The following is a 16,924-nucleotide window of genomic DNA, read 5'->3' on the forward strand; positions in this document are numbered from 1 at the left end:
ACAGAGCCAACAGTAAGTACACGCGCGCGTGCGTGTGTGTGCAGGAGCTCACATGTTATGTATGCACATATTAGTCATGTTCGTATACACAAATCTAAGAATTCCATTAGAGTGGGTAAGTCTCCTACGGACTAGAAAATATTTCTCAAGTAAGGCACGTCAATCGATTTGTTGGACTTCGCCGTGCAGCGCTTTATTGTGTCAGCAGCACGATCGTGTTTATAACTAAACCCTATTGCATTATGTACAACTATATTTATTTAAACAACATTCTCCTGTATCATATGAAATACTGTATGTTTACTTTAAGTATATTGACGAAAATTATGAAAAGCAGTTTAATTTATTATATCCTTTACCTTCAGTGATAAGGCAGACAAGGGTGTTAACAAATCGATGCCAGCGCTATAACTAACGGCCGATTTGTAAAACACACTTAGGAATATTAAAAGCATTACCCCTTCTACTGGAGTTTCCAAACCTGTGTATACGAACACGATGCTTACAATGCTTACGATGCAGGAATAATCAGATATTCATTGACGTGTGTCGATGTTGCTTCTTAGATGCACAGATATACATACATATATAACGTGAGTTTGTATAGAAACGTTTTTTGTTTTCTTTTTTTTTAGTTTATTTTGGTTTTTACAATTTGTCCTGAAGGACATTTGGTAAAGTATTATATCTTATTGGTAAAAAAAAAAAAAAAAATAAAAATAAAATATAGCATGTGGGTGGCTACCCCCAGCGGTGTGCCATCATCTTCGTGTTTGCTAGGTTATATCTTTTGTGTATAGAAACGTGAACAAGAAAATTGTATCGGACATAATGTGAAGTTAGTCAGAAAATCTATTTACTAACACGCATGCGCTGTAGCTCTACGGATCAATTTTTTATTTACCGTTACGTGTAAATGTATCGTATGGTATTGTTTCGTAATTAAAATGTAATTTATAAAATGGATTAAGTAAAATTCGATGAAACTAATATTAAACCGTTGAAGAATGATGTATTATAAATAATATAAGATTCTTTATTGTACACTTTCCCTTCACAAATATATTTTCAAGGTTACTTCCTTACCGATAATAATATGAACCTGTCTGAACCGAGCGAAGTGTTCGTTACTAGTGGAGGATGCCATTTTGATGCCATTTTGATGCCCATAGTACTGCTTATGGTGGTTTTTGTGTTTGAACGGTATTTTCTCTCTCTGCGCATGTTTATATGTGTATAAAAATAATTTACATTCTATTTTGACGCGAGCTATTAACAAAGGAAAACATGTTCTGGATGCAAGTGAATAATAAGAAAGTATAAACAAATTTTAAAGTGATGTATGACACGTTAACCTGAAATATTTTCCATTGTCTTGTGCTTTTCATTGATTTCACGACTTTTTATCAAATAATTACAGTTCTGTTAAATATATTTGATAACTGTATTTCATACGATTTCTATATTCATTTACATGTTGCTACTGTTATTGTGCAGTTATGACATATTTTAAGGAAAATGTGAATTGTTCTTTGAGGATATTATTAAAGTCTACTACTCACTAATCATAGATTTTCTTTGTGCACAGGTAAGCAGTTTGTCTAGTGATAATAATAATAATTTCATAAAGCAAATGGCTCGAGTGTTAGTTTACGCACGCTCTGTTGATGCAGTCTTCATGGATATACAACTGGGCAGAAAAATGGATGTAAGTACCTTTTCAAACATCATTCGATAAGAAAACTTTGACCGTACTGAATAACATATTTTGTTTCTATGTCTTGGTTAATATAACATATTAAGCTAATGTTTACGTACCACTTTTCTTAAATATTTCAATATGACAAAATAAGATTTACTTCTTTGGCAGTTGTGACGCAAACTTGTGATTTGTAATAGAAATGAAATTTAATTGTTGAATTAGAAGGAATTTCCCACCATGGTACATAAAATTTTGTATAATGTATCTGTCTATTTTAAGATTACTTTGGTCAACGCGCTATGATCTGTTGCGTCTATGGTTTATATATTATGGCTCAATAATAATACATGGATTAAAAATGCTAAAGTGATGCCGAAATATTCTTATATTCTAATAATCTTATTATTATTATCAATGTAATATTTAATTGCTCCGTTTATATAGCAATGAGTTTATACGAATGTCATTATTTTACAATTAAATTTCATTTACATATTTTATTTTATAAAAATAGAAATATTGAATTACAGAATTAATTAATTCATTAGTATGTTAATATTTAGTATACTGATTATGTTTACCATTTGTGTTCTTATTATTAGTTATTAATTAATGTAAATCACTGATGTATCGTGAAATGTTATCTATTTATTCGTATGACAACAAGTGAATTGATAAAAAAGATGCATGTTACAGATAAGATTTTTATCATATTAATGCGTTGAAGTATACGAGCGTTGAAACAACGTATGTTGTAGAAAATATATTGCCGTATAATAGATTAAAAGTCATACATGTACCAGGAACGTTCGTCACTGGTGTCACGTAAAAAAAACTTTTCGTGATGATAGAAACACCAAAATTATTACAATATTCAAGTATCGGCTCGCACTTCAGACTAACTCGGTCATCAATACTCGGTGTTTATATGCTAAGTAAGAACCATGGAAATGACGGTGGGGATATTATTCTTGGAAGGTCTTTAACAGGGTAGCGATGCGTTATCTTCCTGGAAGAGATCTAGAGGTGGTCGCCTGAAGTTACGTCAGGGTAGAAGAATTTGAGGTTACACTCCCCCCTCCTTAGAATGTACTTGGTCCTCGAAGTTTTTTCTTCTCTTTAAGATGGATAGGCGGAATTTTTCCTTGGGTATCTCCATGTCGAAGGTTACGTGTGAATCGTTGCTGGTGCTGGGCACAGGTAGCATAGGAGTGTATATGTTGATAGGTGCCGAGCTGATTGGCATCGGAGCGTTGGCTTGTGGATTGTTATTTGTCGTATTTCGCTTGAGTTTACAGCAGAATAAATGGAAGTAATTTTGTATCCGTAATTGTCGTTAATAAGTTTCGGAGTTTTCTCTAATTCATTTAGTAAAATAGTCCAATCTGAATTATTAGTTACATTGACCGTTTTTATTTCAATCTCGTAAGAAATTTCTTTGCTACTTCCACTGATTCTCATATGTTTATTCTTGTACAATATGTCTACAATTTTATTGGTTTGTAATAAAGATGGTTTCTCTAGTCTAACAATTCGATTTGTCTTTCCTTCGAAAATGCTCAGGTCTATTGGTTTTTCTGGTATAGCTATAAAGTGATTTTCAGCATTTAATGGAATGAAAGTTATATCTTCAATGTTATAAACTACTACTTTACAGAATTTGACAGTGTTTTCTGTGCTTAAGATTTCAGAGTTACAATCGTGTTTTACTCGGCGGTCGTGAATCGGCTGAGTTTGTTTGCAAATGTAAAAACTAGATATAGAACGGCATTGCTTATCCAAATAGTTTTGATCGGCACTGATGTAATTTAGTCCTGACGTTAACAATATCGGATTAACTACTAATGGTGCTAAAAATTACAGGTTGTTGTTCCTTGGGTCTGATTCTAACTAGCTTTTGTCGTTGACAAGCTCCACAATTTTTTATAAAATCTTCTACCTTTTCCATGAGGTGTGGTCTTTGATTTTACTATATGTCTTTTGAATACCTAAGTGTCCACTAATATCGTTATGGTTTTCGCCTATAATGTCTAGTGCTTGTTCGTCAGTTATGGTTTGTATCGGTTCGTATGCAAATGTTATTTCTTCAATTTGATCGTTGATAAACATGAGTGTTACTTTGATTCTAGCTTTTTCGGTTTCGGTAAAACTATTGTCTCCTATTCCGATTTTCTTGTGTTTCTTGGTTAGTTCGACAGTTTTTCGAATCCAAGTGTCCTTGTCGAATGGATCTAATGTTTCTCTATTCAATTGATAGAATGTATGGTCGTTTGGCGTGATTTTAAATCGTCTCGGTGGTGTCGCGTCTTCTGTCCATGCGTCAAACCGTTCTACAATATCTTTAGAATTTGCAGGTGTGTCTGGGACTGGTTTGTCGGTAATTTGGTAAACTTTTCTGAAAAGTGCGTCGGCTGCTGTGTTCTCTTTACCTTTGTAGTACTGAATCTCGTATTTGTATTCTTCGAGTTTAAGTCTCCATCTAATTAAACGCGAAGAAGGGTCTTTGCAATTTTTGAGCCAAGTGAGTGCTTGGTGGTCGGTTCGAATAATACATCGTATTCCTAACAGGTATTGCCCGAGTCTTTTAACTGCCCATGCGATAGCTAATAATTCCTTTTCTGTGGTAGAATAATTTTTCTCTGGTGGGTTGAGTGTTCGTGATATGTAACAGCAAGGATGTCCGTCTTGTGATAGGATTGCGCCTATTCCTTCATTGGAAGCGTCTGTGGCGAGTGTGAAGGTTTTCGTGTAGTCTGGGTATGCTAAAACTGGAGCTGAGCATAACTTTTCTTTTAGTGTGTCAAAGCTTGTTTGTTGCGTTTCTGTCCATCTAAAAGGATTGTCTTTCTTTGTGAGATCTGTTAATGACTTGACGAGTTTGGAAAAGTTTTAATTTTCTGTAGTATCCTGCTAATCCGAGAAATGATTTTACGTCTGCTGGTGTTTTGGGAATTTTGAAGTCTTTAACTGCGGAGATCTTTTTAGGATTTGGTTTTATGCCCTCGTGCGTTATGACGTGTCCTAAGTATTCTAATTCAGGTTTTAGAAATTGGCATTTGTCGGGTTCGATTTTTAGTCCTAACTCTTTTAATCTTTGTAATACTATAGCAAGGTGTTCGTTATGTTGTTGAATTGTACTACCGTATATTATTATATCGTCAAGGTATACAAAGCAGTATTTATTCAATAACCCTCGTAACGCGGTATCCGTCATGCGTTGGAAGGTGGCTGGGGCGTTTTTTAAACCGAATAGCATACGAGCATACGATAGGCGTCTTGGTCGGTAAGTTCATTTAGCTTTCGAAAGTCAATAACTGTACGCCATTTTTGTTTGCCTGATGCGTCTGGTTTCTTGGGTATTACCCATACTGGACTGTTGTAAGGAGAATCTGATTCTTCAATAATATTTTTATCTAACATTTCTTTCATTTGTTTTTCGATTTCTGCTTTATGGGCTTCGGCAGGTCGGTATGATTTAGTATTGACGGTTTTGTTTTCGCGTAGGGTGATAGTGTGTTTTGTTAAGTTGGTACAAGGTAGGGTATCAGGTTCTAGATTAAATACGTCTATATAATGTAGGAGGATCTTTTCAATAGGAATACGAAGTTTGTCTTCAATATGGTCTAGTCTAATTATTTGTTTCATTTTGGCTGGCCGGTTGAAAATTTCGGCAGTAATTCGCGGTATGTCCTATTTGGTTGCACTTGAAACATTTAAATCTGTTTCCAGAGGTAGCCTTATCGTTGTTTATCTGCGGACAGCTAGGCTGCTCCTAAGTGGGGAGTTGCGCTGTGATGCTACATCCCTTCGGGTGAATGACTGAGCTCTTATTTGCTGGCTACGCTGGTTTCCGCGGTTTCGTTCAATTTCTCCGATTAATAGTTCTGCTTCGAACGCGGCATCTTGCGCTTCTTGTAAGGTGCGCGAGGTTTTGTACTTGATGTTCTGATTTCTATCTCGGGTTTTAAATTTAGCATGAATGTTTTAGTTGCACGCTCATTTTCTAAGTCCATCGCGACTGCTCGTCGAATCGGATCGCGGATTTCGTGCTGCAAGGCGTATATAACTTCGTTGAGACTGTGTCGGAATCTTTTGACGTATTTGTGTACTGATTCGTGAAAATTTTGACGGGTTGTTTGTAGTTTATCGCGTGCACCGTTTGTAGTTATATTAATTGATATATGAATTTTCTCAGGTTTTCGAATAAGTCGCCGTATGTCTCGATAACTGTCTGAATGTCTAATGCTTCTTTCAGCTTCACCGACGATACATTTGGTTAGAATTAATCGTAATAGATCGCGTTTTTCTTTACATTCTGATCTGGCTTCTCTTACTCGTTTGATGAATCCCTCTACTCGAATGTCATCTTAACCGTTGAGAACTGGGATAAACTCGATGCTGGTTTTCGCGTCAAACATGGGTCACTCGTACGAGCCTGGTTCTTCTTCTTCTTCGTCCTCGGAGTTCGTTGGGTCGCAGGCTGCTGGAGTTTCTTCGTTCCGTACGCGTTTTACTGGAGGTTTCGTTATACGGGTGTTCTTGATAGTACTTCTGCTGACAGAATTAGTATCGTCTGTTATGATTGAGTTGAATTCGGAAGTTTCACCTAGCTTGAGTTCGGCCATAGTTTCTCCTATTAATTCTATTCCTTTAATGCGTTGAGCGCTTTCATCGTGGATTAGTTTATATAAATTATTTACAACTGCTTTATGCTCTTCGTTCTGGCCATGCATCATATGCAAAATTACCCGTAGGTTTGGATCTACGCTAGTCGAAGCGACAGGTGTAATTTTCTTATCGTCTCTCTTGTCCATTTCTGAGTAATAGATTATCGGAGTCTGACGTTACCGAATACAGTCGACCGATCTTTTTTAAGGAAATGGTTCTACTCATTAGCAAAATCGTCGTTCGTAGTGCAGGTTGCTTGATACACCTTTGGTCGGATGTCCCGTAGGCCAAAACCGTAGTCTTGTTTTATCCAACGTTGATGTATCCTGGCAGGATCGCCAAAAATCTCACGTAAAAAAAACTTTACGTGATGACAGAAACACCAAAATTACTACAATATTCAAGTATCGGCTCGCACTTCAGACTAACTCGGTCATCAATACTCGGTGTTTATATGCTAAGTAAGAACCATGGAAATGACGGTGGGAATATTATTCTTGGAAGGTCTTTATCAGGATAGCGATGCGTTATCTTCCTGAAAGAGATCCAGAGGTGGTCGCCTGAAGTTACGTCAGGGTAGAAGAATTTGAGGTTACACTGGCAACGTGCATTACCTTTTCACTGATGTATTTATGTTAGTACGGGCATTGGATTCAGCCGAGGCATGTTCTGTATTGTATAACCTTAAATAGAGCAGGTCACACGAACGTATCGTTAGTTATTCGTTATCAGTTCGATGAGTACGTATTTTTTATTTATGTCCAGCGATTATTCTTATAGCGAATGGTTGGATCGAAATGGAAACTTTTCTATTTTGCGCAAAGATTTTTAGATTTGTTTATTATAAATCATTTGTTATTGCAAAAAAGTTCCTTTGTTGTATATTTGTATAAATAAAATTATTTACAGTTTTTAACGCATGTCGGTTCGATGTCGGTTCAGATTAAAAAGAGATATTTTTTGAGTTTTACAACACAATGTCCCGAAGGTTCTGTTAGGCATTCTGTTGACGCCACAGTCAAGAAAAATCGCTATTTTTGAGAAATAGAATTTTAGCGCTTCGACCATGCCAACGCTCTGATAGTGCGTGAGTAATTCTTCTGCCAACTCTGCAAAACAGGCAACGCTCGTATGCTGTGATTTCTATATACGTACGAAATGACTGTGAAACGTATGTCCGTTTTAACGCTCGTGTATCCTTATGTCTAGGTTTAAATTTGCGCATGCGTTATGAAAAATATTTCTGCTATGAGTTCATATACAAAATTTTTCCGCACAGAGTTATAAAGAGGCACAGATACACGTTTGCATTCGTGTGCGTGTTCGTTTGCGTGCGCGTGTGCTCGCGTGTATATATATTCTTATAGAAATCGGCAATACAGTGAAAGGGAGGAATTTTGCATATGTCCTTTACTGTCCGAACAGCATTGGGACAGTAGTTCTAGTATAGTCTAGCGTAGAAAGTTCGTTGAGCGGCATGTACAAACTGAAACGTATTGTAATGACGCTACGCATCGATTCCAAAGTTTCATGAAATGATATCAGTATATCAATATATACTCGCTATATACCCAATAATATTTGCTTATCAATTAAGAAAATATATTACTTTCTGCATCGATGCAAGCCAACATACATCATAAAATTTTTCCTTCTGTTTGACCAGATACTACCATTAACTCTTTCTCACGCCGGTTACTGATCGCAATTGATTCTACAATATTTTCCACCGAATCGGATACGAATATTTCTATTTTAAACAATTCATGGTGATTTTCGTAAACATTTTGAGTTGTTTCTTTATATTTTCAAATGATATGGAATTTTTAGAGTTTTGAATGGTGTTTGTTACTCTGTTGTACATTTTATTTCTCATTTATAATATACAATTTGCTAAACATCTACATGAGGACCGCTCGTTGCTTTGTACTAATTTCTTACCTGGAAGAATACATTCATGAAATAATGTAAAACAACCATGCTAAAAGAATTGTTTGCGAATCTGATTTTTCTTACGTTTGAATATAGTTGAGAGTTGAATATAGTCGACTTCACTATATACTAGGTTGAAAATATCGATCGGCCCTGTCCCATGGTAAATGTTAGGAGTTGAGGAAAAGTTTCTTGGTAATTCTAATGGAACCGCGAATTTGCACAAAATTTACACCTCTCTTGTTACGTATGTAGTATTCTGGATTTGCGCAGTTATGTATTTCATGTTTTTAATGGTAGAACCTGGCTGACTCATAAACATGGCGTCATAAACCGTTCATTCTAGTATCTAGTTCAGGTATTCAAGCTCTATACGTAGCTTTCCATTCTACTCTTGATATTTATGGTACGATTGACTTCCACTATTAGACTAGGACTGTTTCATAGATTTTTCGTTTCTTAGGATGTTACATCAGGTTTGTATATTTTTTTTCAGCCTTCTGAATATGCAATAAGAATAAAGGAAGAGCCAATCGATCCAGAGATATGCGATGATTTCTCGCCAGTTGATACGAATACAGGGAATGAAAATGAAACAACGACGTTTAATGGTGAATCTTCGGATGGCGTTTATCGTAGAAATCGAGAATCCGCGTTTCCTCAAGAAAGTACATATTTAGAAAATAACAAATCGGATCCTGATAGACGAAAAAGTAAACATAAAATACGTTCAAACAACAGAATAAGTTGTAATGTTTGTTTGTTAACTTTTCAAACTAAACAGTTATTGGAACTGCATAATAAATTATACAGCTGTAATATATTCAAGTGTAATAAGTGCACTGCGATCTTTAGTATGCATATTTCGTTGGTACGTCATTCAAAGATGCGATCTTGTACGAAACAAATGCATGGATATAGATGTAATTTTTGTAACCGAAGGTTTTCCTATAAAAGACATGTCCAATCTCATTTATTCCATATACATGGGAACGCAATATTTTCTGGTGAAAGCAAAATTACGAAAACATCTCCTGAATCGTTAGGAAAGTCGAATCATTCGGATGGCATAGTCATGGCAGAATCAAATACTTTGCACAGTCTTTCTACAAAAAACGAAAATAGCCCAATAAATATATCTTTGAAACCATCTAATAGTTCAAACAATACACCCACCAAGGGTTCGAGCAGCAAGATCAAGTCTACGCATTTAAAACGGTTAAGCGATTCGTATGGTACACATTCGAAAAGGATGAAGCAGACCATCCTTACAGACTTCATATCGCTGTATAAAGACAAATCGAATGACAAGTGGGTTAGCCCGGAAGAAGTTATCGATACGGGGAATATTCCTGTTACTGCGACTATTATTCCAACTTCAACGCTCGAGACATTTAGTAAGAAGACATCAACGGCTTCAGAAGTTATTCAGACGTCTACTTCTGCTAAGCGAATCGAATCTCCTGTTAGGAAAAGACCATTTGTTCAAATTCATGTGAATTCCAAAACAATGATATCTTTATTAAGGAACGAAATAGAAGCTGAATCTGAAAGCTCTAATACCTCGCACAATATGTCTTACAACCTTAGGCCAATAAAAAGATGTTCTTCTTCTTTATATGATTTTTACGATTTATTGAAGTTTGAGACCTTTGAAAGATCAAGACAATCCGTTAAAAGAAACAAGTCCCCCTATATGTTTAACCAAAGTGAAAGATCTGCACCTGAAGCTAAGTGTAAAGAATGTGTAGTCCGTTTGGAGAAATGCGACAAGTTCTTGGAGCCTACTAGTTTTGTGTCAAACGAAGACGTAGGCGAGGGCGAAGGCGAAGGCGAAGGCGAAGGCGAAGGCGAAGGCGAAGGCGAAGGCGAAGGCGAAGGCGAAGGCGAAGGCGAAGGCGAAGGCGAAGGCGAAGGCGAAGGCGAAGGCGAAGGCGAAGGCGAAGGCGAAGGCGAAGGCGAAGGCGAAGGCGAAGGCGAAGGCGAAGGCGAAGGCGAAGGCGAAGGCGAAGGCGAAGGCGAAGGCGAAGGCGAAGGCGAAGGCGAAGGCGAAGGCGAAGACGAAGACGAAGACGAAGACGAAGACGAAAAGGAAAAGGAAAAGGAAAACGAAGACGCTTTCAAACAAGCAGTATCGGAAAATGTGGAAGAGGAACTTGAAGGTTTTCGTGAGACAAGCTCGGCAGGTAGATCAATCGTACGTCAACGAGAGTCGGTTGAGTTTAAGAAGAACTTTAAGGTTAATAAGCAGAAAATATTTAAATGCCATGTTTGTAAAGCATCGTTTTCTTTGAAAATAAACTTGCGCGAACACATGAAATTGTTCCATCCGATTTACATGTCGTGCATATGCAACGCGCGTTACACGTCCATACATAAGTTAGTAGATCACTATCTACGTCAGCATATTGTGTTTAATCGAAGGGAATGTTGCGCGTGTTATGAGAAGTTTGGCACGTCGGCAATGTTGAAACAGCACATGGTTTCGCATTGTTTGAAGACCATAAGATCAGAAAACGACTCTCTACTGGTTGATGTTGAAATAAATTGCAACGCATTCCAGAAACCACACAAATGCAAAGGTTGTTGGAAACGATTTTGGCTATACTCGTGTTTGAAACAACATGAGAATGTATGTCGTCGAATGAAAGTGTTAATAGATGAACAACGTGCATCTCGTATAAACCATTTGTCTCGGTTCTTGAAAGAACCAAGTGAAATGGAAGTCAGCATAGTACAGTCGCCTGATTTGGAACAAATGTTGGATGTTCCGGGTGGGACGACAGGATCTTTGGAAAATTATTTGGCTCTGAGTACGCTTATTACCGATGATACTTTCTCTTCGTCGTTCGATACAGCTGCAAAGAAGAAAAGGCTACTTAATGGGATTGCATGCGTAAAGGGTTACCAAGTGAACCAAATGAACAGAACAAGGTTTCCTTGCACTGTTTGTGAGACACAATTCCGAACATTTCAAAGTTTGTGCATACACGAGCGCACCTATTGCCAAACAGCCACCGAAAAGTGTAACGTTTGTAAAACAATGTTTTCCACTAAACGATTATTACAGCTTCACGTGCTTGCTACTCATATGCCTTTGTGCTCGGTGAGCTGCAATTTCTTTTGTAAGTTCTGTAATCAAGGATTTGTTAAGAAATCGAGTCTTCAAATTCACGAACGACACTTCCATATTCGGCAGAATCCTAAACCGGTGCTGAATTCCGATTGCCTTTCGAAAGATAAACAAATCTGTGATACATGCAATTTGTTATTCGAATCCTACGAACATTTTGTCGAGCATAACATGTATTATTACAAGGGCGAAGATTTTTTATGCGCAGTATGTGGTAAGTTGTTTCAAGGAATGTACAAGTTTCATAATCACAACAAATTGGAGCATTATCCGGACAAATTACGGGAATTGTACTCTTACAAATGCGATACTTGTAACGAAGGCTTCAGCTACGAATCACATTTCCACGCTCATAAGCTACACGTTCATTCGCAGGATACGCCCGCTGACGAGACGCGCGACCGCGATACATCGGATCAAACTTTTCGCATGTGTTCATGATTCTTTGGATAAATTAAGATAATCATAGAATAAAAGCATAGAGAATATTCAATTATTTGATTTATAGATCGTTTCAAAATCAATTTTCGCGGTAATATACAGAAGAATCGGCCTAGATTGAGACGTACAATAATACATGCCAAGTACACACACACATACGAAGCAAATGATTTCTAAAGCGTTTTTTAAGCCATGTATTCGCATTTTCCATAATACGCATGAAATGTATCGATATTTGTTGAAATATACTTTACAAGTCAAATCAACGCTTCTGACCTAGTACAAACTACGCTCGACTCAAACATCGAGCACTGAGTGAAGTTTGGGTGTCAGCCTTAGGCGCTGCCTGTTCATTGTTTGCGATGGTCTCAGTTTGTTGAACCAGAAGATGTCAAGCATTCTAGGCTAGACGAACAGCCAGAAAACGGGTGAACTAGATATTCTCATACTGTCTCTAACTTTATTTAATATACATCGTTTTGTTCACTTGAGAGATAAAGCGAAGATCTAATCGTCGGCGTTATCGTATCGTTTACTAAGTGCCGCTTGAAACAGCTTAATGAAAATTACGATAGATCGAGTAATAAATTTGTCTGCTTTTCTTTGAACGCGTTATATTTGTGTGCTTTTATATACGTACATGTTTCTCTCTGTGCGTGTACGTGCGCGCGCGCGCTCGTGTATATTTTATCAATTACGTTGATCATTATCCTATTTCATTGCGTAAAATTTTTTGTTAGATGGAGTTTCTCGTTCGGCGTGCGCGTTTGCTGATTTTCACATTTTGTAAATTGTTTTTGGTCAACGTAAAGGTTTGAGAAAGTTAGAAAATAAATGAAGCGAGGCTAAGTAAATGTTGCAATTTCTTTTTTTAAATGCTGATATTGGTCATTTTCATTCCATTGAAATGTTTATTCGTTATAATTATTCGTTTAAACGTCCGCTCGATATAATATAACATTCGTTGAAAAATGAACAAACCTATTAATTAATATCTGATATTGCGATTAAAAATAAATTCATTTCGTTTATCACACGTGAAATGATTATATGATAAGTTTCATATTTGACAGATGACTAATTTAAATATGGATCGTAATTACAATTTTCATTATGAGATGATTTATTTATTTACTTACCCAGCTATCGATTAATGACGTCGAATGATAATTGTACGGGAACGATAATGCTTTGTAATGTGCGATTAAACTATTTCGTTAAATATTCAGTAAATTAATATTTCAATTTCCATCACAGCGCCGGTTCATTCGATTCGATAATCGAGAGGAATATGAGATCAAGAACGATATGTATCGCTATGAAAGCGTGAATTAAAATTGTCGTACTAGAATTTCTATAAAGAAATAAGAATTGATGTTTATATCGAAGAATAGTTATAGCGCGTAATCAAATAAATTTGTTGTTTCACGAGCTCTCACCGGTTCTGCCGTACAACGAAACGAACAGTTGTACGATTATAAAAGCTAACATTTGTATTTTTCTAAAAATTAGAAAGCTGGCAAACTTGATAGATTTCTCGGGAAATTTGTAGATTTTAATAGTATGATATGTACTGTTTTTAAAAGTGTAGATATTCTTTAATAAACTACATTTTCTAGAAAATAACGTAAATTCTTTCCCCTATTGTGTAAACCACGATATTCGTACAACCTTTGTTGCTGTACGAACCAACACTCTCGCATCCGAAACGTTGTGTATGACTCGCGTTAATTAAAAGACGCGACATGAAGTTAAAATTATGTCTTTGTATACTCGGCACTTGAAATAGGGTGTACCGGTACCATTGTATACAGCACTTTGATTCGAAACGTTTTGCACAAGCAACGTTAATTAGAAGATTGAAGCTACGTTTTTGTTGAACCATCAACTAGAAAATAACGACGTATTTGTCGGATTATGCTTTTCCATCCTGTTTTCATCGCGATAATCAATCAGCAGTGACTGTGTTAAAACAAATCCTCTTTATGGAAACGTGAAGCGTCTTTGTGACAGAAGAAATACAATTTCACAAATTCTGCCAATAACCTGGACTTTGAAATTTAAACCGAAGCTCCTATCGAATTTAATTTGAAGTATGTTAAGATGGATCGTTCGAGTGAAAAAGAAGAAAAGAAAAGTACATCGAATTAGAGGGAACTTCACCAGTTACAATCTCGAGTAAAGTTTCATCGGTATGGTAACTTATGCAAAGTTGTTCAACTGTTGCCGAAGATCACCTAAAGTGAAACACGAACGAAAAGTAGAGAAAACGTTTTACTACATACGCTCTAAAGAAAAATGGATGTCTGCCCAATACGTATCCTATGGTAAAGGAAATTTTGATAAAATCCAGAGGTGTCTGATCAAAATTGGGGTGAGAGAGAGAGAGAGAGAGAGAGAGGCTAAGGCTAGCCATATTTATCAGGTCGACGGTTGTATTGCGTTTCAATTGCTGCACGGTAAGTTAACGAGAATTGAATTTCAACGGAGGAGATCCGGAGTATGGATGCCGGCCCATTCCATGCATTACAAATCCCGCTCGGCCTTTGAACGCGTCTCTGTGCCGTGAAATGATGCGATATCAATATTGCGGTGTACAGTTACCCATACAACACTCGACAAAGCATTCTAACCTGGCCGACATTATTACGATAACATGTACGTACCCTGATAACGTGACACACGACACGGCTATAATATCAACGGCGTGCTCTAACGTGCCTCTGTTATCCTGTCGTCCTTCAGTCACGCTATTTTCACCTCGGCCCCGAATGAAATTTGTGTGCCGTATTTCCCGTTTGGCATTCCTTCTTCGCTGCGGCCACCTGATTCAAAAATCTAACCCAAACGTAAACCCAACGTATCGATGATATTCACTTTTCATTGACGGTTATAAGTTATGATCGTGCACGGGGCCATCAATATCGCGCGCTTGTCGTTTAGAAGCGAAACATAAGCGACCGACAACCAATACCGATGCGTGCGTTGTCATAGACGCCGCACAATTATACGCAGAATTTAAAACAATGTGTGCTGTCGACAGTTTCTTGCGAATATCGCGGTATTTAAGCGATACCGCTTAATCGGTTATATGTATTTAGGAAAAGGAGCAAGTTGTTCAGAATCGTGCTTTCTCTCCCTCCATAACATATTTAAAAATCACCGTAATTGCGGAGATCGAGTACTATATCTGTACATTTACCAGTGTTGGCAAGTATTATGCCTTACTGGAAAGAGGACTAACAGGACGACTCGGAGGCAAGGGAAGTACTGCTCTATATTGCTTACGGATACCTTATATACGTACAGCTACTTAGAAATTTGCTAAATCCTGAAATTTTCATTCCCGTGAGAATTACTTTTCCCCCAGGCGTAATGCCTGCATATACAGCCAACGATCGGATCTGTGCGTGACCATATATCCGAGGAGGAGACTGTTTAAGAATTGAACGAAATTACCCGACTCTTATTCACTCTGTCATGCTCTACGGTACGTTAGCATGCGCGTATCAAAGGTAAGAGCTAATAAGATACTATATAAGATAGGGTCCCAGTCACGTATTACGCATTTCTTTAATTTAGTTAAAAACTGTTGGCTAAATATAGCCATGTTTTAATATCATTTTGATCGCAGGAATCTCAATAATCTGACTAGGGCCATTTCGTAATATGTCGAGGATGAAAGGACATTCCTTTTGGAATGTTTGGGAAGATCCCCGATACTTTAGTCTAGACCTTTTATTATAGCTGTACTTAGATAATGAAACTTAGAAGTAGTTGTATATGATTCAATCCGATTATGTTCGTCCGAGATTTGTGACAGTGGGCTTGGGCTCGAGATGATACAATTGGCCGCTAAACGTAGCCACGGTCACGGGATGGACAACATTTCGGATACTCGGATACTCTGATCGAGTCAGCAATTCTTTCGATCGGCTGCAGATTCTAACAAGTTTGAAAAATCGATCACGGATAGTGCATAATACGTGATATGTAGTGCGAAAATTAAAATCAGAGTGCATCGGATACAGTTTCTTTTTTGTGGACACTGTTCGGGATTTGGAATGGCCGTCGGTTTATGACTCGGGCAGCACGTCTCCATTTTGTCTGCCTTCCCGAGCTGTAAATATTTTGAAGGATATGCATCCTCGAGAGTACAGGTAAACCAGGGCAAACCCAGGGACGGAAAGTCACGATGTATGGACGAGACGCAGCTGCTGGTGGAGGAACAACAACATCCGGGGGCAGTCTTCATCAGAGCGTCGTACCGTTCGTATAAAACTACATCGTGTTCAATCTCAACAAGATCGTACAACCGTCATGATCAGAACGTCAAACTCTTCTTGTACACTAAAAGTGCAAATAAAGTGCCAAACTATACCAACACTCGATATATTCGGTTTACCTGCGCCTCGAATGTTAATTCATTCAAGGTTCGCGATATCAACCGATCGGTTGGACCTGGCCGATCGCCATTTAGTTGAGAATTCGCAACGGACACTTCCAACGGTCATATTCAACAAATTTTATCCCGATATACGGTTCTCAAAATTTCAAAAAACCCGACTCTGATAACGAACAACTCGAACCTGATAAGAGTATCGGGTACCCGCAATTTTCGAGTTCTCGTACGTCTCTACTGGCCATATGTACGGGCACTACTGTACTTTTAATTCTCGTTATCGTCGTATAGTGAATTAGAGACAAGGTGATTGATAAATTAGAGCAGAAGTGTTGTAACGTCAACGTGCAGATTTGAGACCTGTGTGTCGTATAATTTTGTGCGAACACGACCAACGTGTCGCTCGATAGACGATCGACGACAGCGCGACATTACCACGTTCTCTGCTACACGCAATTCTGACGTCAAAGTTTCAGCTCGTCGGGTCTGGTTCTTCGCTTGTACTCTATGAAAACATTCCATATATGTATGTACACGTTGAAAGTATATTCCGAGTGGCTTGTATTCGAACTTTCCAACTGTTAATTCGAAGCGGAAAGTCAAAGACAATCACGGTCTTGATTTGACTTCCTGGTCTTGTCGCTAA

General features: G+C 37.7%; 1 protein-coding gene across 3 annotated transcripts; it reads left to right on the top strand.

Annotated features, from left to right (window-relative positions):
- Positions 1–1,059: 1,059 nt before the first annotated feature.
- LOC132916180 (zinc finger protein 184-like) lies at positions 1,060–13,502 on the top strand. Of its 3 annotated transcripts, XM_060975952.1 has the most exons (4): positions 1,153–1,340; positions 1,589–1,708; positions 8,799–10,112; positions 10,401–13,502. In XM_060975952.1, the coding sequence occupies exons 2-4, from the start codon at positions 1,634–1,636 to the stop codon at positions 11,874–11,876; spliced, it is 2,865 nt and encodes a 954-aa protein (XP_060831935.1). In that variant the 5' UTR covers positions 1,153–1,340; positions 1,589–1,633; the 3' UTR covers positions 11,877–13,502. The 3 variants fall into 3 exon arrangements, with proteins under 3 accessions (XP_060831934.1, XP_060831935.1, XP_060831933.1); XM_060975951.1 differs by having other exon boundaries at positions 1,060–1,203; positions 8,799–13,502; XM_060975950.1 differs by having other exon boundaries at positions 8,799–13,502.
- The last annotated feature ends 3,422 nt before the right edge of the window (positions 13,503–16,924 follow it).

The sequence above is a fragment of the Bombus pascuorum genome, chromosome 2 (assembly GCF_905332965.1).
Source record: "Bombus pascuorum chromosome 2, iyBomPasc1.1, whole genome shotgun sequence".
NCBI lineage: Eukaryota > Metazoa > Arthropoda > Insecta > Hymenoptera > Apidae > Bombus > Bombus pascuorum.

Coding starts and splice junctions, on each gene's coding strand:
- LOC132916180 (XM_060975951.1), top strand. CDS start 1,634: ATGGCTCGAGTGTTAGTTTACGCACGCTCTGTTGATGCAGTCTTCATG. Junction 1,709..8,798: donor AACTGGGCAGAAAAATGGAT/GTAAGTACCTTT, acceptor ATTTTTTTTCAG/CCTTCTGAATATGCAATAAG.